Source organism: Giraffa tippelskirchi, chromosome 7, assembly GCF_054371585.1.
Source record: "Giraffa tippelskirchi isolate mGirTip1 chromosome 7, T2T-mGirTip1v1.2.pri, whole genome shotgun sequence".
NCBI classification, from domain to species: domain Eukaryota; kingdom Metazoa; phylum Chordata; class Mammalia; order Artiodactyla; family Giraffidae; genus Giraffa; species Giraffa tippelskirchi.
Genome location: NC_137281.1, coordinates 34,564,461 through 34,590,388, shown reverse-complemented (window position 1 = coordinate 34,590,388; position 25,928 = coordinate 34,564,461). Strand labels below are relative to the sequence as shown.

The 25,928-nt window shown below is 39.8% G+C and overlaps 1 protein-coding gene across 1 annotated transcript in view; it reads left to right on the top strand.

Annotated features, from left to right (window-relative positions):
• The window catches only part of LOC145514266 (uncharacterized), a 718,708-nt gene that overhangs the window by 144,655 nt on the left and 548,125 nt on the right, over positions 1-25,928 (top strand). The window contains exon 2 of the mRNA XM_081511614.1: positions 685-787. Within this exon, the coding sequence (XP_081367740.1) occupies positions 685-787 (103 nt within the window). The remainder of the gene's footprint in view (positions 1-684; positions 788-25,928) is intronic.

The following is a 25,928-nucleotide window of genomic DNA, read 5'->3' as shown; positions in this document are numbered from 1 at the left end:
GCAGTGGGAGCTCCTCCCTAGTTGCAGTGTGCAGGCTTCTTGTTGTGGTGGCTTCTCTTGTTCTGAAGCATAGGCTCTAGGCACACTGGCTTCAGTAGTTGTGGCACATGGGCTCAGCAGTGTAGCTTGAGGGCTTTAGAGCACAGGCTCAGTAGTTGGGGCACACGGGCTTAGTTGCCCTGTGGCATGTGGGATCTTCCTGGACCAGGGATTGAATCTGTGTCTCCTGCATTGCAAGGCAGAGTCTTAACCACTAGACCACCAGAGAAGCCCTATATACATATATTTATATCTATATTTATGTGTTTGCATTTATAGTTATAAATAAGCATTATGTTGTTTTCTATAATCTTGAACTATTTGTGCTAGCCAGGTGACAGAAAGCATAGCTTTTGTTTTTTCCCCCAGAAAAATAGATGTTTACAGTTCCTTGCGAGAGACTGTGGAAAATCAAAAAGAAATTCTTGAAAGATTTAGCATGATATTTGAATGAAGTTACTTCAATATGGGCATCAATGTGGAATGTAAACTTTGTGAGGGCAGGGACTTGATTCTTTTTTCTTTCTCTGTTCTCTCACTGCTGCAATATATAAAACAGGGCCTGATAAAAAACAGATACTTTATGTATATATTTCAATTAGAGAGAATTCAGTAATCAAATAGCCCTCAATTTCTCTCTCTCAGAGGCCAGACCAGTCTCTTTAAGAGTGGTGAATGGAACTGATTCTGACTTAGAAGATTTTAAGACCATGGGATTTTCTGAAGTCAAAGGACGACTGATTTGGAGGTGAGTATTCATTCTTATTCTCTCTTACTTCTTTAAGACTAAGACTACGGTGAGAATATTTTTAGTTTTCCAAGTAAGAGATCCAAATGCATTGTGAACTGGTATTTACAACAGGTGCTGGTGAAGGGTAGGGTAGGTTAAGAAACTCTTGGAAGTTGAATATTTGAGTTGGAGTATTGGTGATACCATCATTTTTTCTAATTGCTTTAACTCATTTTGAGTTGAAACTAAATTTGTAAAATACTTTATTATTTTTAACAAATTTAGTCAGTGTAATAATGCTGTGTGTATGTGTTTAATAAATGCTTCTAGATCTCCATAGGAAAAGAGACAAAACAAAACACTGTAGGTTGCTTAAAATCAGTTCTCATCATTTTTGTGGCTGCTCACATCATACATACTACGGGCCCAGACTAAAGAGAAAAAGAAGAGTAATGGAGAGATTATTAATGTGCTTAATGTGTACAATCACAAAGGGACATACTTTCTGATTGGAGGAGGAAATGGCTACCCACTCCAGTGTTCTTGCCTGGAGAACACCATGGACAGAGGAGCCTGGTGGGCTGCAGTCCATGGGTTGCAGAGAGTCGGACACGACTGAGTGACCAAGCAACAACAAATACTTTCTGATAATTCCTCAAGAAAGAGGGAATCCTTTGCTTCAGTGTTCTGTAAGCCTCTTTATGAATGGGAAGTTTGGTGCTCATAAAAACCAAGTTTTCAGATTTCCTGAGTCTCATTCTGACAGTCTGGGGATATCAGAATATTTCCAAAAATATTCTCTATTATGTGGCTGTGGACTTACATTAGAGAAGGTTGGCACAGACTGTGAAAATAGAATATGAGGATTTGTTTATCTGATAAATATTAAATACCTCTTGTTATTGACAAGGAAACGTGGATTAGTATCAAGACCTTGCATGTTTATGCTTATATAAAAGTTTTTTTTTCCTGAAAATGTCCTCATTTAATGTGTTTTCATTAAAAACATTACTAAGACCATCAACATGTCAAGAAATTTGTCAGTTGCTAACAAGAAATGAAGAAGTCAAAAAATGTTATATGTGCTTAGTCGTGTTGGACCCTTTGGGACCCCCCTGCTAGGCTCCTCTGTCCGTGGGATTTTTTATTTCTCTTGCCTTGGGAGACTGACCTAAGAAAACCTTGGTAGGATTTATGTCAGAGAATGTTTTGTATATGTTTTCTTCTAGGAGTTTTATGGTGTCATGTCTTATGTTTCAGTCTTTAAGAGATTTTGAGTTTATTTTTGTGTATGGTGTGAGGGTGTGTTCTGACTTCATTGATTTACCTACAGCTGGGGGACATATTTCTTGAATCTGAAGGAACTGAATACAAAGTAGTTATACTTTTCAGTTGTCAAGTTATTGGCTCATCCACAGAAAAGAAAACAGTTTTGGGAAATATTACATTTAACTTCATCAAAATTCAGCTATGGAGTCTGAAGTGTTCTAGGACCTTTTCAACTTCTGTTTGTTCGAACCTGGAATTCTTCATTCTGACAAATTTTCTGTAGAAGCCCATATTAAAGCAGAGATGATCTGATTGAAGAAGGAATTGGGAGTGAGGGTGGAATCCACCCACATGGCCGACTTCTTAGCAATTCTGTTTCCTTTTCCACCTCTGCCTGAACCCCAGGGCTCTGAGAAAACCAGTTTCTAACCTATTGACATTATCCACATGGTGTTTTGCAGGAGACTAAACAGTAACTGCTGTACTGTGACATCCAAATGCATCATTAAAATCAAAACACTTGCTTTGTGTCAAGCACTGTCAGCAAGATAGGCACGACCGAGCCCTCATAAAATGTATAGTTTAGTGGAGAATGCAGAAGGGAAAGAGGGAATGTTTGCAGGTGTTACATGGAACTTTAACTGCTCAAACACAGTATGTTTTCAATGCTCAGTTCATGCTTCAAGAAAGGGTAAGACAAAATATCTCTCATATTGTCTGCTTAGCATTATTATAACTTAGCGTGATTTGGTGACATAAAATCGAATCATCTGGTAATTTGGCTGGAAGAATGTCTTTTATTATCATCCAATAGTTAACTCAGCTTAACTACTCATATTAAGATGGAGTTTACACCCCAACCTTATTGCATGTGAATGTAATGTTAATCAGGTGTGTATATCAGGATAAAAAAATTTTAAGAGTTTTGTTTTAAAGAACACTTTTGGTGAAGGAGAGGTGCTGGTTGCTATACAATTTAATGCTTTAAAATACAGTTTAACATATTAAAAGAAGCTTTAAAAAATGATATATGTGACTGTTTGCAGATTTTTTGATTTGCAAAAAGTGGAATAGCAGACTTTCTTAATCTAGAATTCAAGGAGATCCATGGATGATGAAAGGGCATCCATATCACTTTGAAATTATATTCAGCATTTTGCGTATATGGGCATTTTTCCTCTGAGTTGAGGGAAGTAAATTTTTAAAAAATATTCTGAGAGGTTCCCAGAAAATGTGTTGCATAGCGAAAGCTTTGTTTCCAGTTGGTTGTTCTGACTCAATTTTTGGATCCAATTATGTTTTCACTACACTTATCAAGTGTGTGTTTTCTTAGTGTTCCTTAGAAGGCATCGATTATAATCAGCTTTTACTTAATTATGAAGTTGAAAGCTTTAGCATTTACGATGAAAGAAAAACCTGCTATGGAACAGTTTTACTGAGAGATACTCTGATTTATTGACTGTTCACTCTGCAGCTTTATTGAAGTAGAATTGATAAATAAATAGTATATATGCAAGATGTACAATGTGATGATTTGATATTAGCTTTGATGGAACTCCTGAGCTGGAGAGAAGAATAGAAGAGGTGGCCTCTAGAGTGAGGATAGGTTAGCATGGTGACTTTCTAATAAGGGAAAAAAGCCGAGGAAAATCAGACAAAGAGCCTTGTTAAGTGTAGATGGTTTCTTCGGTACCTTTTGTGCATGTGGGGGATTCAGTTACCCGTTACTTATTTATCCATTCCTGCTGTGTTGTTAGTGCCAAAGGAAAAGACTTGCCTAATTTTCCACCCCCTAAATAATTCTTTATTGCAAAATTGAATTAGGAAAAGGGAAATTTTATATCTGTTTTTTTTGCCTTAAAACATAGTTTTATGCACATGAATTACTTTGGGGATTGGATGCCTCTCTTATGAAAGAGCGTTTATCTTGGAGATGTATATAAAAGCATTCACGAAGGGCATAATGCATGTAATTCTCCAGAAGTTTTTGCAAACATCAAAGAACGTGACAGCTACTGCTCACCATCTTTCAGCTGTGATTATGCCTGGCTGCCTCCCAAACGCCCATTTTTACATGTATAAGTCAAATGATTTGCCCAAGCTAAGTTGTCTGTGGATTGTTCCAGGGATTGATGAATTTCTTTAAATATCTATAATGAGTAGTTCAGTTCAGTTCAGTCGCTCAGTCGTGTCCGACTCTTTGCGACCCCGTGAATTGCAGCACGCCAGGCCTCTCTGTCCATCACCAACTCCCGGAGTCTACCCAAACCCATGTTCATCGAGTCGGTGATGCCATCCAACCATCTCATTCTCTGTCGTCCCCTTCTCCTCCCGCCCCCAATCCTACTCAGCATTAGGGTCTTTTCCAATGAGTCAACCTTTCGCATGAGGTGCCCAAAGTATTGGAGTTTCAGCTTCAACATCAGACCTTCCAATGAACACCCAGGATTGATCTCTTTTAGGATGGATTGATTGGATCTCCTTGCAGTCCAAGGGTAGTAGTGACCTATAATTTCAGGGAACTTGAAACTACTTGAATGTAGTTTCTTTAAAGATGCCTGCTGGCGTCCAGTTTGAACAACCAGCCTGTCACAAACAAACCGTCATCAATCAGGCATAAAAGGAAAACCCCTTTCCTAATGGAGAATCCAGGAACAGCGCCAGAGAGTGAATTTTTGGTTGGACAGAGAGCTATTGATGGCTCTGATAGGGGTGTGTGTTAGATAATCACTTAACTTCCCTATCTTTTGTTTCTTATTCTCCCAGGGAGGGGGGCAGATGACATTATCTCTAAAGCATTTTATACTTCCAGCCTTTTGTTAGTTGAGGAAGTCTCATTTGAAGTCTGATTCAAATGAATCATGTAGAAGGTGTTTGCTTATTGCTCCAGGGGACAAATAACAAAGCTACCACTGACTTACCCTCCTGGCCCACATTTGATTTCAGCTAGAGCTCTATTGGGCAATCCTACCCATCCTCATACTGCCAGAGTCCCTTCTTTGTCTTTTAGCACTCAGCCTGGGTCTTCTCCTATGCAGCAGGAGTGTGCCTAGCCTGAACACAGACAGGGCCCAAAGTGGTCCTGAGTTTTCCTGAAAGCCATGGCAAAAAAGTGTTTATTGTAGAGTGCATACGTGAACCTGAGACACTCTTGAGAAGTGGGTCAACAGTATTTCCTCCAGATTATGATACATTTACCTGCCAGTGTGTGCACTGGGATGGTATCTCATGACTTGTGATTCCAGAATGCGTACACATATGCATATGTTATGTATGCATGTGTGCTAAGTCGCTTCGGTCCGTGTCCTACTCTGTGTGACCCTATGGACTGTAGCCCACTCAGACTCTTCTGTCCATAGGATTCTCCAGGCAAGAATACTGGAGTGGGTTGCCATGCTTTTCTCCAGGGTATCTTCCTGACCCAGGGATGAAACCCACATCTCTTATGTCTCCTGCATTGGCACGCGGGGTCTTTACCACTAGTGCCACCTGGGAAGTCCTATGTTATGTATATGTACACACAAATAGGCACAGTTGTAGAACGCCGTTGTCTACCAACTGTTGGTTGATTGACTGATACATTAGCTCAATAAAAATTTTACTCAGCACCTCCTATGCCTCAGATACTGCTCTAGCTACTGGGAATGCAGTAGGGAACAAAAAAGATAACTATTTCCCCTTTGGATGTTATGTTATAATGGGTGAGTGGTGCGAGGAGAAAGAGAAACAAGCATTAAATTAACTAAGATAATCATAGGTCAAAGTTTGACATCTGCTATGAAGGAAAATGAAGTAGAAGATTAGGAAAAAGAGTAGTGGCAGGAAGCGGTGGAAGTTTGCAATTTTAAAGAGTGGTAAGGCAGGCCTCTCAAGATGGTGACATTTGAGCCAAGGCAAGACGATTGTATAGGAGCAGTCCTTGTTACCTAGGGGAGAGGATTACAGCAGAGGCTATGGAAAGACCAAGTGGTCAGGCCATATGGTAAGTGTGAGGATTCTGTTCTGATGCCTGGGATGCAGTTAGGCAGATAGGGAGAAAGAGTGAGGCAGGCTAGATGTAAGAAAGACTGACTAGCTATGACTTTGCTGAACCATGGAATGAATACCCGTGAAGACTAACTACTGTTGAATTATTTTTTAATTTAAGAAAAATCAAAGAAAAAATTTGATAAAATGCATATACATAGAATGTACCATCAACTATTTTTAAGTGTACAGTTTAATAGGTTAAGTACATTTACCTTGTTGTGCAACTAATAGCCAGAATGCTTTCATCTTGCAAAACTGAAACTCTCCACTCATTAGACAGCTCCCATTTCTCCTTCCTTCAAGTCTCTAGCAATCACCTGTCTCTATGGATTTGAATTTGCTCTTGGTACTTCATGTAAGTGAAATCATACAGTATTTGTCTTTGTGGGACTAACATTTCAATAAGTATTTGTTATTGTTCAGTCATGTCAAACTCTTTGTGACCCCATGGACTGCAGCATGCTAGGCTTCCATGTCCTTCACCATCTCCTGGAGCTTGCTAAACTCATGTTTATTGAGTCAATGGTGCCATTCAACCATCTTGTCCTCTGTCATCCCCTCCTCCTCTTGCCTTCACTCTTTCCCAGCATCAGGGTCTTTTCTAATGAATCGTCTCTTCACATCAGGTGGCCGAAGTATTGGAACTTTAGCTTCAGCATCAGTCCTTCTAGTGAATATTCAGGAGTGATTTCCTTTAGGATTGACTGGTTGGATCTCCTTGAAGTCCAAGGGACTCTCAACAGTCTTCTCCAACACCACAGTTCAAAAGCATCAGTTCTTTGGCGTTCAGCCTTCTTTATGGTCCAATTTTCACATCCATATGTGACTACTGGAAAAACCATAGCTTTGACTACATGGACTTTGTCAGCAAAGTAATGTCTCTGCTTTTTAATAACAGTATTCTCAAAGTATGTGTTGCAGCATGTGCCAGAATTTCTGTCCTTTTTAAGGCCAGATAGTCCACTGTATGTATATATCACATTTGTTTATCCATTTATATGTTGATGGAAACTTGGGTTGCTTCCAACTTTTGGCTATGATGAGTAATGCTGCTAAGCATATGGATGTATACCTATCTCTTTGAAACTCTGTTTTTAATTATTTGGAGTATAGACCCAGAAGCGGAATTGCTGGATCATATGGTAATTCTAATTTAAAATTTTTTTTTGAGGAGCCTCTGGACAGTTTTCCATAATGACTGTACCATTTTACATTCCCACCAATAGTGCACAAGGGTTCCACTTTCCTCAAATCCTGGCCAGTATTTGTTGCTTTCTTTCTGTTTTTTTTTTTTTTTTTTTTAATACTAATGGGTGTGAGGTGATATTCCATTGTGGTTTTAATCTGTATTCCCCTAATGATTAATGATGTTGAGCATCTTTTGATGTGCTTGTTGGGCATGCCTTCTTTGGAAAAATGTCTGCTTAGGTTCTTTGCCCATTTTTACTTTGGGTTACTTTTTGTTGAGTTGTGGGATTTCTTTATGTATTCTGGATGTTAACTCCTTAGCAGAAACATGAGTTCTCCCATTCCACTGGGAGAACTCACTCTTTTGTTTGTGTCCTTTGCAGCACAGAAGTTTATAATTTTGAGGTAGTCCAATTTGACTATTTTTTACTTTGCTTTCTGTGCCTTTAGCATCATGTCTAATAAATCACTGCCAAATTCCATGTCAAGAAGCTTTCCCTATATGTTTTCTTCTAACAGTTTTAAATTTTTAATTCTTACATTTAGGTCTTCAGTCCATCTCAAGTTAATTTTGTATGTCATATAAGGTAAGGACAGAATATCACGGTAATCCAAGTCTACGCCCCAACCAGTAATGCTGAAAAAGCTGAAGTTGAATGGTTCTATGAAGACTACAAGACCTTTTAGAACTAACACCCAAAAAAGATGTCTTTTTCCTTATAGGGGACTGGAATGCAAAAGTAGCAAGTCAAGAAACACCTGGAGTAACAGGCAAATTTGGCCTTGGAGTACAGAATGAAGCAGGACAAAGGCTAACAGAGTTTTGCCAAGAGAATGCACTGGTCATAGCAAACACCCTCTTCCCACAACACAAGAGAAGACTCTACACATGGACATCACCAGATGGTCAACACCGAAATCAGATTGATTATATTCTTTGCAGCCAAAGATGGAGAAGCTCTATACAGTCAGCAAAAACAAGACCGGGAGCAGACTGTGGCTCATATCATGAACTCCTTATTGCCAAATATAGACTTAAATTGAAGAAAGTAGGGAAAACAACTAGACCATTCAGGTATGACCTAAATCAAATCCCTTATGACTATACAGTGGAAGTGAGAAATAGATTTAAGGGACTAGATCTGATAGACAGAGTGCCTGATGGAAGTTTGTGACATTGTACAGGAGACAGGGATCAAGACCATCCCCATGGAAAAGAAATGCAAAAAAGCAAAATGGCTGTCTGAGGAGGCCTTACAAATAGCTGGGAAGAGAAGAGAAGCTAAAAGCAAAGAAGAAAGGGAAAGATATTCCCATCTGAATGCAGAGTTCCAAAGAATAGCAAGGAGGGATAAGAAAGCCTTCCTCAACGATCAATGCAAAGAAATAGAGGAAAACAACAGATTGGGAAAGACTAGAGATCTCTTCAAGAAAATTAGAGATACCAAGGGAACATTTCATGCAAAGACGGGCTCAATAAAGGACAGAAATGGTATGGACCTAACAGAAGCAGAAGGTATTAAGAAGAGGTGGCAAGAATACACAGAAGAACTGTACAGAAAAGATTTCCATGACCCAGATAATCACGATGGTATGATGACTCACCTAGAGCCAGACATCCTGGAATATGAAGTCAAGTGGGCCTTAGAAAGCATCACTACAAACAAAGCTAGGGGAGGTGATGGAATTCCAGTTGAGCTATTTCAAATCCTCAAAGATGATGCTGTGGAAGTTCTGCATCCAATATGTCAGCAAATTTCGAAAACTCAGCAGTGGCCACAGGACTGGAAAAAAGTCAGTTTTCATTCCAACCACAAAGAACAAAAATGCCAAAGAATGCTCAAACTACTGCACAATTGCACTCATCTCACACGCTAGTAAAGTAATGCTCAAAATTCTCCAAGCCAGGCTTCAGCAATACGTGAACCGTGAACTTCCAGATGTTCAAGCTGGTTTTAGAAAAGGCAGAGGAACCAGAGATCAAATTGCCAACATCTGCTGGATCATCGAAAAAGCAAGAGAGTTCCAGAAAAACATCTCTTTCTGTTTTATTGACTATGCCAAAGCCTTTGACTGTGTGGATCACAATAAACTGTGGAAAATTCTGAAAGAGATGGTAATACCAGACCACCTGACCTGCCTCTTGAGAAACCTGTATGCAGGTCAGGAAGCAACAGTTAGAACTGGACATGGAACAACAGACTGGTTCCAAATAGGAAAAGGAGTACGTCAAGGCTGTATATTGTCACCCTGCTTATTTAACTTATATGCAGAGTACATCATGAGAAATGCTGGGCTAGAAGAAGCACAAGCTGGAATCAAGGTTGCCGGGAGAAATATCAATAACCTCAGATATGCAGATGACACCACCCTTATGGGAGAAAGTGAAGAAGAACTAAAGAGCCTCTTGATGAAAGTGAGAGAGGAGAGTGAAAAAGTTGACTTAAAGTTCAACATTCAGAAAAGTAAGATCATGGCATCTGGTCCCATCACTTCATGGGAAATTGATGGGAAAACAGTGGAAACAGTGTCAGACTTTATTTTTTTGGGCTCCAAAATCACTGCAGATAGTGATTGCAGCCATGAAATTAAAAGGCGCTTACTCCTTGGAAGGAAAGTTATGACCGACCTAGATAGCCTATTAAAAAGCAGAGACATTACTTTGCCAACAAAGGTCCCTGTATTCAAGGCTATGGTTTTTCCAGTAGTCATGTATGGATGTGAGAGTTGGACTGTGAAGAAAGCTGAGCACTGAAGAATTGATGCTTTTGAACTGTGGTGTTGGAGAAGACTCTTGAGAGTCCCTTGGACTGCAAGGAGATCCAACCAGTGCATCCTAAAGGAGATCAGCCCTGGGTGTTCATTGGAAGGACTGATGTTGTAGCTGAAACTCCAACACTGTGGCCACCTGATGCGAAGAGCTGACTCATTTGAAAAGACCCTAATGCTGGGAAGGATTGGGGGCAGGAGGAGAAGGGGATGACAGAGGATGAGATGGCTGGATGGCATCAGCAACTCGATGGACGTGAGTTTGGGTAAACTCCGGGAGTTGGTGATGGACAGGGAGGCCTGGTGTGTTGCGATTCATGGGGTCGCAAAGAGTCAGACATGACTGAGTGACTGAACTGAACTGATAAGGTAAGGATCAAATTCATTCTTTTACATGTGTTATCTAGTTTTTCCAACACCATTTTCTGAAAAGACTGTCCTTTCCACATTGAATGGTCTTGGCATATTTGTCGAAAATATTTTGGTCATATATGTAAGGGCTTATTCACTTTCCAGATCTTTTGATGTTTCAGAATAAAGCACAAATTCATAATTTCATGTGTAATAATATTTTAAGTATAAGAATATAAATAAAAAAATTAAAATGTCACAAAACAAAGGAAACACATCTTTGGGCTGTTTTCCAACACATTGGGCAATAGCTTGTTACTTTTGCTTTGAAGAGAATAGGAATGGATGTTTACATGCACACACACATATTTGACCAAGTTTGTGCTCTGGAAAAAATGTTATTTTCTGCTAGGTTTATAATTAAGCAAATTTTTGTGGAGAAGTATTTGTATGGAAAATGGGGCTTTTGGGTTTCTTAAAAGCAGGTGAAAGCAGGAGATAAAGAGGGATTCTGAAGTCATTTCTCCTTTGCAAGAATGGAGAACTTTCCCCATGCAACATTTCTTTTCTGTGTTCTCTCTGTGGAATTTGTTTCTCTGAGGCCATAAAGATAGAAAAGGGAGAAGAAGGAAGCAAACCAGTGTATGTGTATGCCAAGCGCTTTACGAATTTATTTTATTATCTTTCAAAAGGTTCCTTACAGTTTGGCATTTCTTTTTTCCAGTTTGGCTTTTATTATTCTCATTTAAATAACACTTACAAAGTTAAGAAAAAGTGGGAAGCTTATTTTAGAGCACCAAGTAAGTGAATTGCAGAACCAGAGTTTAGACACAGGTCAGCCCTCCTCCAAAACTGCATGATTATGTCAGGAAAAGTTATCTCTAAACAAGTTTCCCAGTGTCTGAGACGGGCAGCCAGGAGGCTAAGCAAAGGGAAGAGGATTGTGCCATCAAAAAAATTTAACTGTATTAAATGTAAATAAAAGATAGGTGCAAATCAAGAGAAACCTAACCTTTCTGGTTTTATAATGCATTACTACCTTAATATATGCCTGAAATGGTCAATTTACACAGATATCCTCACTCCGTAATTAAACTTTTTTTCCTTTTAACTAAGCTCCTAAAGTGTGGGCACTTAATAAGTGATGACAGTTATTATTCTGTATAATGATAATGAAAAGTCTGAATAACCATAGTTAGTGAAAGCAACAGTGTCACATTGAGGTTAGGGCTTTAATAGATGAATTTTGGTTGTGGGACACAAATATTCAGTCCATAACGTTGACAAAAAGTTATCAAAGTGCTCTTTCTCTCTCTGTATATATTAATGCATAAACATTATATATATGATATATAATGTACACATTGTGTACACATACTTACAGAAAACTATATATATATATAGATTATATTTAAATGGTCTTTATTATATGTAGATAATATATTCAAGGATATTATAATTGGTAGGAAATATTAATTCTATAGAGAAAAATCTCTTGCTCAGTGTTGAAAATCTTGGTCTATTTTCAGCCTCCACTCTCAATCTGATCACCAAACAAACACCTATCTTCCTTTTATAATATAGACTCCGTATGTCATGGGTCTTGTTCAGTTATTAGTAACTGATAAGATCTCAAAAATATATTGAATGAGTAACACAAAAGGTTACCATACATTTATTGTCATTTGCTTTTTTCCGCAACTGTGTCCATATACTTTAAAATACTGAAAAGCAATGTTCTAATGGGAAGAGATGGCTTATCATAACAGACTGAGAAATTTGTTTTTTTTTTTTTTGGATGTCTGCCTATGACCATTTATTTATTTTTTCCTTTTCACAAGTATTATAATAAGTACAGATTGAGCCAGTCTTGATATTACACATTGAAAATACATTGTCTTTAAAAGTTCATATTGTTCTTCCCCCAATCCCAAAAGATGGAAAAAGTAGTAATTAAACGAATTTTTTAGATACTCTTTTGTAGGGTTTGATTTAATCCCTAATTAGGTCTGATAGCTCTTTTTTTTTTTTATTGTGATACTCATTTTATTGCAGTGGTCTGAAAGTGAACTCTCAATATCGCCGAAGTATGCAAACACTCTCAGACAGGAACCACTATGGTGCTTTGGGTCTGTGGGTATCAGTTTCAACTCATACCCTATATCCCTATATTGATTTTCTCATTGCCAACACACCTTGCCACAGATTGCTGGCTTAGAATAGCATGTATTTATATGATGGCACTGAAGTAAGCAATTGCAAGGTTCAGTTCAGTTGCTCAGTCATGTCCGACTCTTTGCGACCGACTCTTTGCTGCGACTGCAGCATGCCAGGCCTCCCTGTCCATCACCAACTCCAGGAGTTTACTCAAACTCATGTTCATTGAGTCGATGATGCCATCCAACCATCTCATCCTCTGTCATCCCTTTCTCCTTCCGCCTTCGATCTTTCCCATCATCAGGGTCTTTTCCAAAGAGTTAGTTCTTTGCATCAGGTGGCCAAAGTATTGGAGTTTCAGCTTCAGCATCAGTCCTTCCAGTGAAAATTCAGGACTGATTTCCTTTAGGATGGACTGGTTGGGTCTCCTTGTTGCCCAAGGCACACTATTCATTGTGTACCCACTATGTATCAGGTACCATGCTGGGTTCCAGGGATATGTTTAGGAGCAATTATGGGCACAGTCCCTGACCTCAGAGTGCTTATGGACTAGTACAGTGATAGTCCATAGATAAGTAAACACTAAATAAAAACAGGAATAAAAGAGTAACACCTACTTATTATCTCACAGTTCTGTAGGTCATAATTCTGAGCGTAGCATGACCCCATGAGTCCTCCTCGTAGAGTCTTTATTTATTTATTTATTTTAATTGGAGGCTAATTACTTTACAATATTGGTGGTTTTTGCCATATATTCACATGAATCAGCCATGGGTGTACACGTGTTCCCCATCCAGACCCTCCGTCCCACCTCCCTCCCCATCCCATCTCTAAGGGTCCTCCCAATGAACCAGCCCTGAGCACTCTGCCTCATGCATTGAACCTGGACTGGAGATCTATTTCACATATGATAATATACATGTTTCAATGCTATTCTCTCAAATCATCCCACCTTCACCTTCTCCCACAGAGTCCAACAGTCTGTTCTTTACATCTGTGTCTCTTTTGCTGTATTGCATGTAGGGTCATTGTTACCATCTTTCTAAATTCCATATATATGCATTAATATACTGTATTGGTGTTTTTCTTTCTGACTTACTTCACTCTGTATAATAGGCTCCAGTTTCATCCACCTCATTAGAACTGATTCAAATGCATTCTTTTTAATAGCTGAGTAATATTTGATTGTGTATATGTACCATAGCTTTCTTATCCATTCGTCTGCTGATGGACATCTAGGTTGCTTCCGTGTCCTGGCTATTGTAAACAGTGCTGCGATGAATATTGGGGGTACACGTGTCTCTTTCAATATGCCCAGCAGTGGAATTGCTGTGTCATATGGCAGTTCTATTTCCAGCTTTTTAAGGAATCTCCACACTGTTCTCCATAGTGGCTGTACTAGTTTGCATTCCCACCAACAGTGTAAGAGGGTTACTTTTTCTCCGCACCCTCTCCAGCATTTATTGTTTGTAGAATTTTTGATAGCAGTCATTCTGACCGGCGTGAGATAGTACCTCATTGTGGTTTTGATTGCATTTCTCTGATAATGAGTGATGAGACAGAAACATAGATCAATAGAACAAAATAGAAAGCCCAGAGATAAATCCACACACCTATGGACACCTTACCTTTGACAAAGGAGGCAAGAATATACAGTGGAGAAAAGACAATCTCTTTAACAAGTGGTGCTGGGAAAACTGGTTAACCACTTGTAAAAGAATGAAACTAGAACACTTTCTAACACCATACACAAAAATAAACTCAAAATGGATTAAAGATCTAAATGTAAGACCAGAAACCATAAAACTCCTAGAGGAAAACATAGGCAAAACACTCTCTGACATAAACCACAGCAGGATCCTCTATGACCCACCTCCCAGAGTAATGGAAATAAAAGCAAAAATAAACAAATGGGACCTAATTAAACTTAAAAGCTTTTACACAACGAAGGAAACTATAAGCAAGGTGAAAAGACAGCCTTCAGAATGGGAGAAAATAATAGCAAACGAAGCAACTGACAAAGGATTAATCTCAGAAATATACAAGCAGCTCCTGCAGCTCAATTCCAGAAAAATAAGCGACCCAATCAAAAAATGGGCCAAAGAAATAAACAGACATTTCTCCAAAGAAGATATACAAATGGCTAACAAACACATGGAAGGACTCTGAGAAATTTGAACAGGTGTTTCCTAGGGTTTTTGTGAGATGCATATATGGTAATAACAGAAGCTGAACATCAGAAGTAGGGTTGGTAGATGGAAGGTGTCCAGCAGTGATCCCCAGTAGCTGCAGTTCTCCTGCCTGCTGCCCCTTTCTCCTTACCGAGTCTGCTTTTGGAATGTGTCTCTAAGATAAACAAGTAAATGTTGAACAGACAAATTTGGGAAATTGTTCATTCTTTTAAAATTCCAACTACTTCCATGATCTGTTGAAAACACAATTGTATAAAATTGGTTACAGTCACCTTATTCTAGGGCCCTGGCATGGACTCAAGCCCTGTCCTTCCCTCTGTCAAAATATGTCAGAAATCCTGTGGAGACTTTCCCTCCACAGGTTTTTCAATAACTAACAGTTGAACGTTGAGTCAAGTAATTAAGACAGCTCTATTTGACATAACCAAGAAACATTGCTCTGGGAGCCAGGGAAAAGATAGTATAGCTGGCCTCTTATATAGCAGATCTACTGAATTATAAATGAATGAATGAATGGCAGAGGGAGAATTCAGAACTTAATACTAATGTCAGCTCTGTGCTGGACACTGTATGTCTAGATGCTGTGTACTGTGAGAAACGCTGTCATGTAACGGAACGTTACAATCAAGCAGGTAGATAAGACAATGACTAGAACTGAAAGAAGTATGTGTAGGGGTCGATGAAAGAGAGGAGGTTGAGAATGAATTGGAACAGCTGTGAGAATGAGGGGGGCAGTGGTGGTTTCAGCAAGGAGCTGGCATGTGTGTTTCTAAAGGGATGAAGAGAATTTTGCAAGGGGAATTCCAGAAAAGGACAGCAGTGAAGCTTGTGGGTGAAGAGTTAAGGCTGTGGGATCAGCAGCCTTTAGTTCTCAGTGGGCTCTGCCACATTCTTATCTGACCTGTGAGTCTCAGTTTCCTTGTCTGTGCAATATAGGAGGGGCTGGTGGAGACCAGGCTGGTTGTAAAGATTAAATGAGGTGACACACGTAAGGGACTCTGCATAGAATCAGATCCAGTAAGTGCTCGATAAGTGTTAGCCACTGTTGTAATGATAGCTATTGTGATTATTTTTCCATTTTAAATGTAACCCACTCCAGTATTCTAGGCTGGAGAATTCCATGAACAGAGGAGCCTGGTGAGCTCTAGTCCATGGGTTGCAAAGAGTTGGACACAACTGAGTGACTAAGCACAGCACGAAGTTTTTTGCAGTGGCGCGTGTCTAGAGAATCCAGGCAGATCTCACCATGGAAAGACAAGGAGCAGGTGTGGATTACAGTGTGAAGAGGTTAGATTCTGCCTGGCAGGGGAATTATGGAGAAGGGAATGCTCTCTTACTAGACACTCACTTCTCTAGATGGTGGGAACTTTGGAGGGCGCAGATGCAGTCCTGCCTTTTGGCACTTGCTTGGTGAAGGTCAGGCAAGAACCTGCATCATCCTGAATGCAAGAAAGACTGTGATTAGAGTCTGTATGTGCTCAGTTGCTCATATCCAGCTAGTCATATCCGACTCCTTGCTACTCCATGGACCGTGGCCCGCCAGGCTTCTCTCTCCACGGGATTTCTCAGGCAAGAATACTGGAGTGGGCTGCTGTCTTCTTCTGCAGAGAATCTTTCCCACCCAGGGACTGAACCCCCTCTTTTATGTATACTGCATTGGCAGGTGAATTTTTACCACCGTGCCACCTGGGAAGCCCTGATTAGGGTCTCTAAAAGAGGTGCAAATGTGTCACAGAGAACGGAAGTAGGAGTGATCAATTTCCCTTTGAACTATTAAAAAGAGGTGATATTAATATGCATCTTTAAAAAAGTGATTAAAAAAGTGAATCTAAAGCTGTTTCTGATTCTAGATTCTAGAAGTACAACCACTTTCCTGGTTCTGACATCAGGGTGAATTGTTTAACCTCTGTAAGCCTTAGCTTTCTTATCTATTAAATAGGGATAATGTGGTACCTATTGCTTAGAGCTATTGTGGGGTTTACAGAAGGTAATCCATGTAAAGGAGCTTACCTGGCACAATGCCAAGGAACTGATTCAGTGAATCACTTGTATTTATTATTATTATTTCAAGACTATTTTATAGGATACAAAGCTTGTTGTTATAGATTATCTCATTTGATCCTCATAACCTTTTGGTAACATTGGCAAGATAAACAACTATCATTCCCATTTACTTATTTATTTGGCTGTGCTGGGTCTTAGTTGCAGCATGTGGGATCTTTAGTTGCAGCATACAAAAGTTTTTTTTTTTTTTTTAAGTTGGAGCATATGGCCTCTTAGTTGTAACATGAGGGATCTAGTTCCCTAACCAGGGATCAAACCTGGGATCCTGCATTGGGAGCTCAGAGTTTTAACTGCTGGACCACCAGGAAAGTTCTTGTCATTCTGTTTTAATTGGTGAGGAAACTGAAGATTGAAGAGATGAGTTTATCAAGTCATACAGAACTAGTACGGGTTAGAGTTAGGACTCAATCCCAGATCTAACGCCCTGAGTACATTTCTTTCATTTCAGTCTAGTGATGTCCAAACCATCCTCAAAAAGATGTAATTGTTATATTAGCTTTAACGTTGTGGTTTCTTTAAAACTTCAGAGCTTCTTCCATTCAAATGAAATCTCATTAGACCCCTAATATATACAACAGTAAACAGAGATGCTCTATTTAAAAACTCAATACTATAAGATTCTCTCCATTCCTCTTCCCTCAACAGCTCCATGTAGCCCAACTCGGGAGAAAAAAATAAACAGACCTGAAGGAAAGATCTAGATTTGGAGTCACTGAGAACAGCTGAAACAAGGGTTCAGTGGTCTGACAGTCCACAGCCTTTCCCAAGCTCGGTGGTCTGAGAGTCCACAGCCTTTCACAGGCTCGGTGGTCTGAGAGTCCACAGCCTTTCACAAGCTCTTGAGGAGTTTGATGCTCCATCTGCAGCTGGACCAGTTTTGGAATCAGTGCCTGTGAAGTTCACTAACTGTGGCACCTGGGCATGTCTCTTAAATTCCTTTTGCCTCAATTCTCTCACCTACAAAATAACAAGTAATAACATCTACCTCATGCGTTATTGTAATAACAAGCAAAACATTCCTGTTCATGGCAAATAGTAAGTGCTCAATAATCATTTACTGCAAATAATTTCATCTTTCTGGACTTCACTTTTCTCTTCTGCAGAATAAGAACAATAATTTATTAATATTTATTTTGGTCAGACTTCCATGGCATAATACATATCAAATGCCTGGCACAAAGATGTCATTATAAGATTCTCCTTGTGACCTCTCTCTCTTTTCTGTATCCTAACTTTCTCAGGAAAAGCAAGTCTTCTTTTGTCTTTACAGTTTCTTCTTCTTCCCCAGCCCCTGCTCACACGTGAAGGACCTTTCCTGTCTGTTTCTGATGTCAGTCCCTGGACTCTTCATAGGAAAGACTCATGTCCTCCAGTTAGACCAATACCAATTGACTCAGGCCCTTCGGCAATCCTGATGCCTTCCACATTAATTTGACATCCTCACTTCACCTTGAAAATATGCTAATTGCAAGAGGGATCTGAAGATTGCATGAAACATGGGTTTGCAAGAGTCTGTGGTATGCTAGGAATAATTGCAAATTTGATTCCCTTTGAGAAGGTGTACAAAAACCTGACCACTCCCATTAGCCCAGAAGAAATTAGAATCTCTGAAATCAAGTGAAATGAACTAAATTAAAGGACAAATATTTCATTTTGGAGGAAAAAAATGCTCTACATTTTATAATTTAAAATCTTCCCAGAAAAAACTTTGGTTTGGAAAGAGTGTTTTTCAGCCCATTTGTTTCCATTAGGCAATTAATTTTTAAGAATTAATATTCTGAAAAACAACTTGCTCAACTTTATTTTTCAGAGACAAGTTTACCTTTAAAAATAAGTAAAAAAGAGATGTAGGTAAAAATTAATTGTATAATTGTCAAAGGAGCACTAATTGAAGCTAAGCATACAGCACTATTGTTAAGAAAAATATAATCTTAAATTTTAAAAACAACTTTATCAATGTATATTGTATGTATCATAAAATTCACCCATTTCAGGAATACCATTCAGTGATTTTTTTTAAAATTAACTTACCATTGCCATCACCTTAAATCAGTTTTAGAACATTTTTACTTCTCCAAAAAGATTCTTCATATCTATTTATAAGTTAATCCCCATTCTTACCTCTAGCTCCTGGCAACCACTAATTTACTGTCTCTATAAATTCGCCATTTCTGGAAATTTCATATAAATGCAATTACACAATATTTGGTCTCTACTGTATGGCTTCTCTCACATAGCACATTTTTGAGCTTCATTCATGCTGAAGCATTTGTCAGTAGTTCATTCCTTTTTATTGCTGAGTAGTATTTCACTGCAGAAAGAGACTTCATTTTGTCTATTCATATACCAGGTGATGTACATTTAGGTGGCTTTCAGCTTTTACCTATTGTAATGTAATCTTATTTTTTTCTCATTGGATAAATTTGACATGTAACATTCTGAAAATTTAAGGTATATAGTGTGTTACTTTGATATACTATATATTATAATATGGTCTCTGTTGGAACAATGTCACATCACATACTTATAGCCCAGTATTATTGTCTATATTCAATACACTGTATGTTAGAGCTCTATAGATGTCATCTTATTTTTATGAGATAAATGTGTTAACAATTTGGTGCTTGTTAGTTCTTCTCTCTCAGAGAAGGCAACGGCACCCCACTGCAGTACTCTTGCCTGGAAAATCCCATGGACGGAGGAGCCTGGTACGCTATAGTCCATGGGGTCGCTAAGAGTCGGACACGACTGAGCGACTTCACTTTAACTTTTCCCTTTCATGCACTGGAAAAGGAAATGGCAACCCACTCCAGTATTCTTGCCTGGAGAATCCTAGGGACGGCGGAGCCTGGTGGGCTGCCGTCTATAGGGTCGCACAGAGTCGGAGACGACTGAAGCGACTTAGCAGCAGTAGCAGCAGTTCTTCTCTCCTGATCCCAAACAACATGGGGAGCTTTGGAATGAAGCAGAAAGACATCACCCATTACCACCAATAGCTCCTGAGGCTTCTGTCATCCTCAGCTTTCTTTGTTCAATTCTGCTTAATATTCTGCCTCAGAAGATGAAAAACACTTTCTGCACTTTTGGAGTCTAGTTTAGGTCCATAACTCAAGAGCCACAGAATATTTTAATGGGCAATGAGGAAGGTGAACTGCTAAATGTTCCATGTTGTACATTGGAGAATTAAGCTTTCAGGGCAAATTCTCCACTCACACTTTGTAAAATTCTCTTTCTGTCAAAATTTTCTTCTCAGCCCAATTGAAGCAATATATCAAAAGTAAGTGGGTGAGTGACTCCCAGCTTAAAATTATACATTCTGTCCATTCTCACCCACATTTTTAATATAAATGTGAAGCCATCATGAGAAGTGTTAAGAGCTCAGCTGGTTGTATTTTCATGGTTTGTGCTTTGCTGAGACAGCTTTATCCATCTCTCCGAGGATGGCTTCGGAACAGCATTTAGAACACCAGATGGCTCCAAAGCATTCTAGGTAACAAAGTTAAAGAGAGACATAGAGATATAGAGAGACAAAGGGGGACAGAGATGTTATTAGTGTCAAAGGAAAAAGAAAATGGAAAATAGAAATGGACTCATCTCCAGGTATTTTCAATTCACAGTCCATATTTGATAGAATCCATTCATTTCTGAGCAGCCAGCACTTACCAAGCACCTGTTACATACAGAATCCTGAATTATTAGCTGGTGATGCAAAGATAAAAATGTTTATCCATTTGATCACTAACAGTATTTACTGAGTAACAATTTTGTGCAATGTACTGTAGATTCTCAGCATTCAAAAGTGAAAGCCACCTTGGTGCCTGCTTTTGTGGAGCTAGCAGGCGAGTGGGAATAAAGATAAAGCAAATGAAGAAATATAAAAAAATAATTGCATGTAGTGATGAATACTGTGAAGAAATAAAAGAGGTCGGGGTATTGAGGGGGAGTATAATGAGAGGTATTTAGACCTCTGAGGAGGTGGCAATTAAGCTGAGTCCTAAAGGAAAGGAGGAGATAGATCAGAGTCAGGAAAAGGATGTTCTAGGCAAGGCACAAGCACAGGCTCAGGGAGGGCAGGGAAAGAGTTTGGAAGACAGACATGGCACTGTGTCTAAACTGTCTGTTTCTGGAAGCAATTGTGGATAACATACACGCAGTTGCTATGTGGGCAAGAAGCAGCAGCTCAGAATGGTACTTTGCACAGAAAACTAGAAAAATGAGTTTAATGGGTGAATGGATGAATGAATAAATGAAATGAAAGAATGGGCAGATGAACGAATGACTGTCTGACTGACAGAATGCATGAAGGCATAAATGGAAAGAAGCATTTTTGATAGGTTGGTAGAGGAGACTTTTATGATATGAAATTTATAATCCAAGGACTGTGAGAGGAAGCAGGCATATAAGCAAATGGGAAGGAAAGGAGACTGAGCTGAGGGTTCTTTCCAGCTTCATGTTTTTTTCCCCCTGAGGGGCTATCTCTGAGTGTCTTCTTGCATTCTGATTTGAAGAACCTTCCCTGCACTATTTTAGGCATAAAATGAGAGCATCCTCCACTCCTGTGACAGCTGCCTGGCGAGCAAAGGAAAATTAATTAACTGGCACGAATGGCCTACAGGTCAGATTTTCCACATAAATAGCGCATAAAACAGTTGTATCTTTTAAGATTGGATTCATCTTGAGAAAGCAGGGGAGGCAGGATATATGAGCCGAGAGTAATTCAATGAAAACTATCAACTAAGTCATTTAAACATGAATAGACACACACACACACACACACACACACACACACACACACACATACATATTTGTTGACTTCGGGAGACAGGAGACGTTTATCTCCAGTGCAGTCAGATTATATAGCTCCAGGTTGCAGCATCCTCTTGTGTTACACCACAGGGAAGTCTTGACAACTGTATGCATTATGTGATAACCATCATGGGCCAAGACGGCATAGACTATCAATATTTAAAAAAAATTGGACTTCCCTGGTGGCTCAATGGTAAAAAACCCAGCTGCCAATGCAGGAGATGTAGGTTCGATCCCTGGCTTGGGAAGATCCCCTGAAGAAGGAAATGGCAACCCACTCCAATATTCTTGCCTGGGAAATCCCATAGACAGAGGAGCCTGGTGGGCTGCAGTCTATGGGGTTGCAAAAGAGTTGGACAGGACTTGGCGACTAAACAGCAACAACAATTTTAATAAATCACCTGTACCTCTCACAGCTGGCCAGTTTCCAACTGGATGGATTCTTTGTACATCTAGGGAATAAGCAAGAGTGGTCCTGTTACTGGTTTCCCTCCAGAATTATTTACTTTTGTTTCAGGAGGAAATGAATACATTCCATCAACTCAGGAAGCCCAGAGTCCTAATGCAATTTCTCACAGTCCAAGCAGCACCTCCAGAAAAGACACTTAAGCTCCCCACTCATGGTTGGTAAAATTCTTTTTTTCCTGATAGCATTAATAAAAATGACACATGGAACATTTGCTAAAGTGGCAAAGTGGGACATTCCTGGCTCTAACTTTTGTTTAAATCTTTCTCCTGTTATAGTTTATTCTTTCAGGTCACAAGAAAATCGGTCTAGCTGGAGGCCACAGGGAGCCAGTGGCCATAACAGGTGATTTCCCCAGATGGCTTAAGTTCTCTGTAAGCAGAGAGTACCTGCTCACTGCCAGGTAGAGCCTTATGGGTAGACTGTGCTGATGCCCCATCCTGACTGCAAACAAGCAATAGGGGTAGGAAGTAGTGTCGGAACATGGAAATCGGCTCCTACTTCTTTGCATGTCTACTGGTATCTAAACTTTTTTTAGCTCCTTTTTTTTCTCCCCAGTTTTATTGCCTCACCTCAATGACTTCTGTTGGGTTTTCAAAATACAGTATAGCATCTCTTCTTATGCATAACATTCTTGGGTCCCTCTTCCTTGCATTTAGAGCACCTTGCACGTACCATCATCATGTCATGTTTCAAAACTTCTATCAATTTAAATGATTTGGTTAAATCTCCCACCTAGGCTCTCCGATTCTTCCTCTTTGACAACTGCTCTGACAGCCATGGCAGGAGATTTATTTAAAATTGTTGTAGGGACTTCCCTGGCAGTCCGGTTGTTAGGACTCCATGCTTCCACTGCAGGAGGCATGGTTCCATCCCTGGTTGGGGGCTAAGATCCCACATGCTGTGTGGTATGGCCAAAAAAAAAAAAAGAGTGGTAAATTGTTGTGGTCTTTATCCTGGAGTATTCTTTCACTGTAGGGGAAAGAACTGAATGCTTTTACCTCTTATTAGACCTTTCTTCACCTTAGGGAGCTGAGCCCTGTAGGTGCCACCACAGGGCTATAGATTCCTGGAAAAGGCATAAAGACAGAGCCAAGGGAAGGCATAAGATAGCTGTTACCATCACACCAGCTCCACATCAGAGCCCCTGCCTTTGAAGGGCTCAGTGGAGGCTGCTTCATTAGACACTTTCCATCTTCATACCTGAGCACAGAATGGATAAAATGTGTTGTACATCTCCTGGGGCAACTTCAGCCTGGTCATGCAAAAACTGGTGAATCTTGATTGCCTGAGATTTCTTGATTTTTAAATGGAAACTGTTTCCTCTTTTTATCCCTTTCTGTTGTTTTTCATCATTAAAAAATGAAGCTTTGCATCTCTTAAAAGAAAAAAAAATACAGTCTTGGAGTGTGTTTTAGTGTGTGTGTTTGTGTGTGATGCATATTTTGGATGAATGTTTGGGGTATGGGGCTGATATATACAATTGGTGTGACTTATCTGGTCTGGCTTATATAGTGGCCATGTGTTGTATATGTGAGTGTAGGAGAGGTGTGTGCAAGAGGCACATGTGTTTTGCTTTGTATAAATGTGTGGAGGGTGTGTGTGTATGAATGTAATATTGTGAGTATCAGTATTCATGGGGTATACACTCTGTGCATTGAATGGTTGTCTGCCATATGTATTTAGTTGTGATAGACACGTGGGACTGTGCGTGTGAATATGTATGTGTGTGTCTTCACCTGTCTTTTTATGTTAGTTTTGTATTTTTCAGCTGCATTGCTCAAAAGCGATAGAGTTATAGATCAGAATAGTTCTCATAAATAGAAGCATTTGGCTTCGGTGGTTCAGCTGCATAGCAATTGGCAACACACTCCCTCTCAGGGTGTCTATTTCTAGAGGTGGGGCTTTGGGGAGATTCCCCAGAACTATCTGGAGGCATGTTAGATGACTCACCTTCTTGGATTGAAACACCCCCGAGATCTTATTGTTCCATGTTAATCACAGCTCTAGTTTTGCCTTTCGAATTGATTTTTTTTTCACACCCTAAGAATAGCACCACCAGGATCTCACTTCAGCCTTTGTACTGACTCATAAACCCCAACTTTCATAATTCCTTAGGAGAGCTATAGAGTTGGCAGCAATCAGAGATCTTTTTTAAAAAACCCCAACCCAGTGTAAATGTGTTTTATCAGGAATAATATACCCTATTAATTTGATCATCTGTTCTGCTCACACTGCCTACATATTTGCACTTGGCCCACGCTGAATACTTCCTGCCTTAGGAGGGAATCAATGTGGGACGTTCTATAAATCTCTGCAAGGAGGCCTTTCCTCACGGCATCACCACTGGGCTCTGCAGTGATTGCAGGTGTGATCCCTTTCCGTAAACCTTCCCTGACCACCCCAGTGATGGAGGGGGAATCCCTTCTCTGTAAGTTTGGAGTTTCTTTACCCTGATCTTTGCATGTGTGGCACATAAATCCAAACTCACAATGGGCACGGGGTCTTCCCCACCAGACTAAAGTGTGTCCATATCTGTTCCCTAAGCACTGTGCAGTCTCTGACTTGGAAGAGGAGATAATGGACTCAGAAAAGGAGGAAGGAAGAAGGGAGGGAAGATTAGAAAAAGATAGCCATCAAAAATATATTTCTTTTCAGTGCCAGTCACTCTTCTCAGTGCTTCATGTTATTACCTCACATAATTCATCTATCAGCCCTGTTTAAGTAGGTTCTACCATTCACTGCAAGTTATAAATGAGGAAACAAGTAACAAACAAGGATCAAATGGCTTGCCCAGCATCACTCAGTTTGCTAACGAGCCAGGCTACAAACCTGGGCAGTCTGGCTCTAGTTTGTTGCTGTTGTTCAGTTGCTAAGACCCCTGAGACCCCACGAGACCCCATGAGTTCGACTTCCTAAGACCCCATGGACTGCTGGACTGCACCGTGCCAGACTCCCCTGTCCTTCACTATCTCCCTGAGTTTGCTCAAATTCATATCCATGGAGTTGGTGATGCTATCTAACCATCTTGTCCTCTGCTGCCCTCTTCTCCTTTCGTCTTTAATCTTTCCCAGAATCAAGGTCTTTTCCAATGAGTCGACTCATTGCATCAGGTGGCCAAAGTACTGGCTCTAGTTGCCAGTCCTTCATCAGCCCACATGTTGCCTGCTTTGGGTTTGTGCTCTGCCCGAAAGTGTGTGTGTTGTTGCCTCTGTGACACTGGGAAGGGGCAGCTTCAAACTCAATCCATGTCTCTGTCCATAGAGACTTTTCCCCTTTTTATCTCCTTATATTAGTAAAGATTTTTTTTTTCTTTTTAATTGACTTTTTTTTACTGAAGGACAATTGCTTTACGGAATTTTGTTGTTTTCTGTCAAACCTCAACATGAATTAGCCATAGGTATACATATATCCACTCCCTTTTGAACCTCCCTTCCATCTCCCTCCCCATTCCACCCCTCTAGATTGATGCAGAGCCCGTGTTTGACTTTCCTGAGCCATACAGAAAATTCCTGTTGGCTATCTATTTTACATATGGTAATGTAAGTTTCCATGTTACTCGTTCCATACATCTTACCCTCTCCTCCCCTCTCCCCATGTCCATAAGTCTATTCTTTATGTCTGTTTCTCCACTGCTGCCCTGTAAATAAATTCTTCAGTACCATTTTTCTAGATTCCGTGTATATGCAATACGATATTTAGAATATATAATCCATATATATAGAATCCGTATATATAGAATACGATATTTATCTTTCTCTTTCTGACTCTCTTTACTCTGTATAATAGGTTCTAGGTTTACCCACCTCATCAGAACTGACTCAAATGCGTTCTTTTTTATGGCTGAGTAATAGTCCCTTGTGAATAT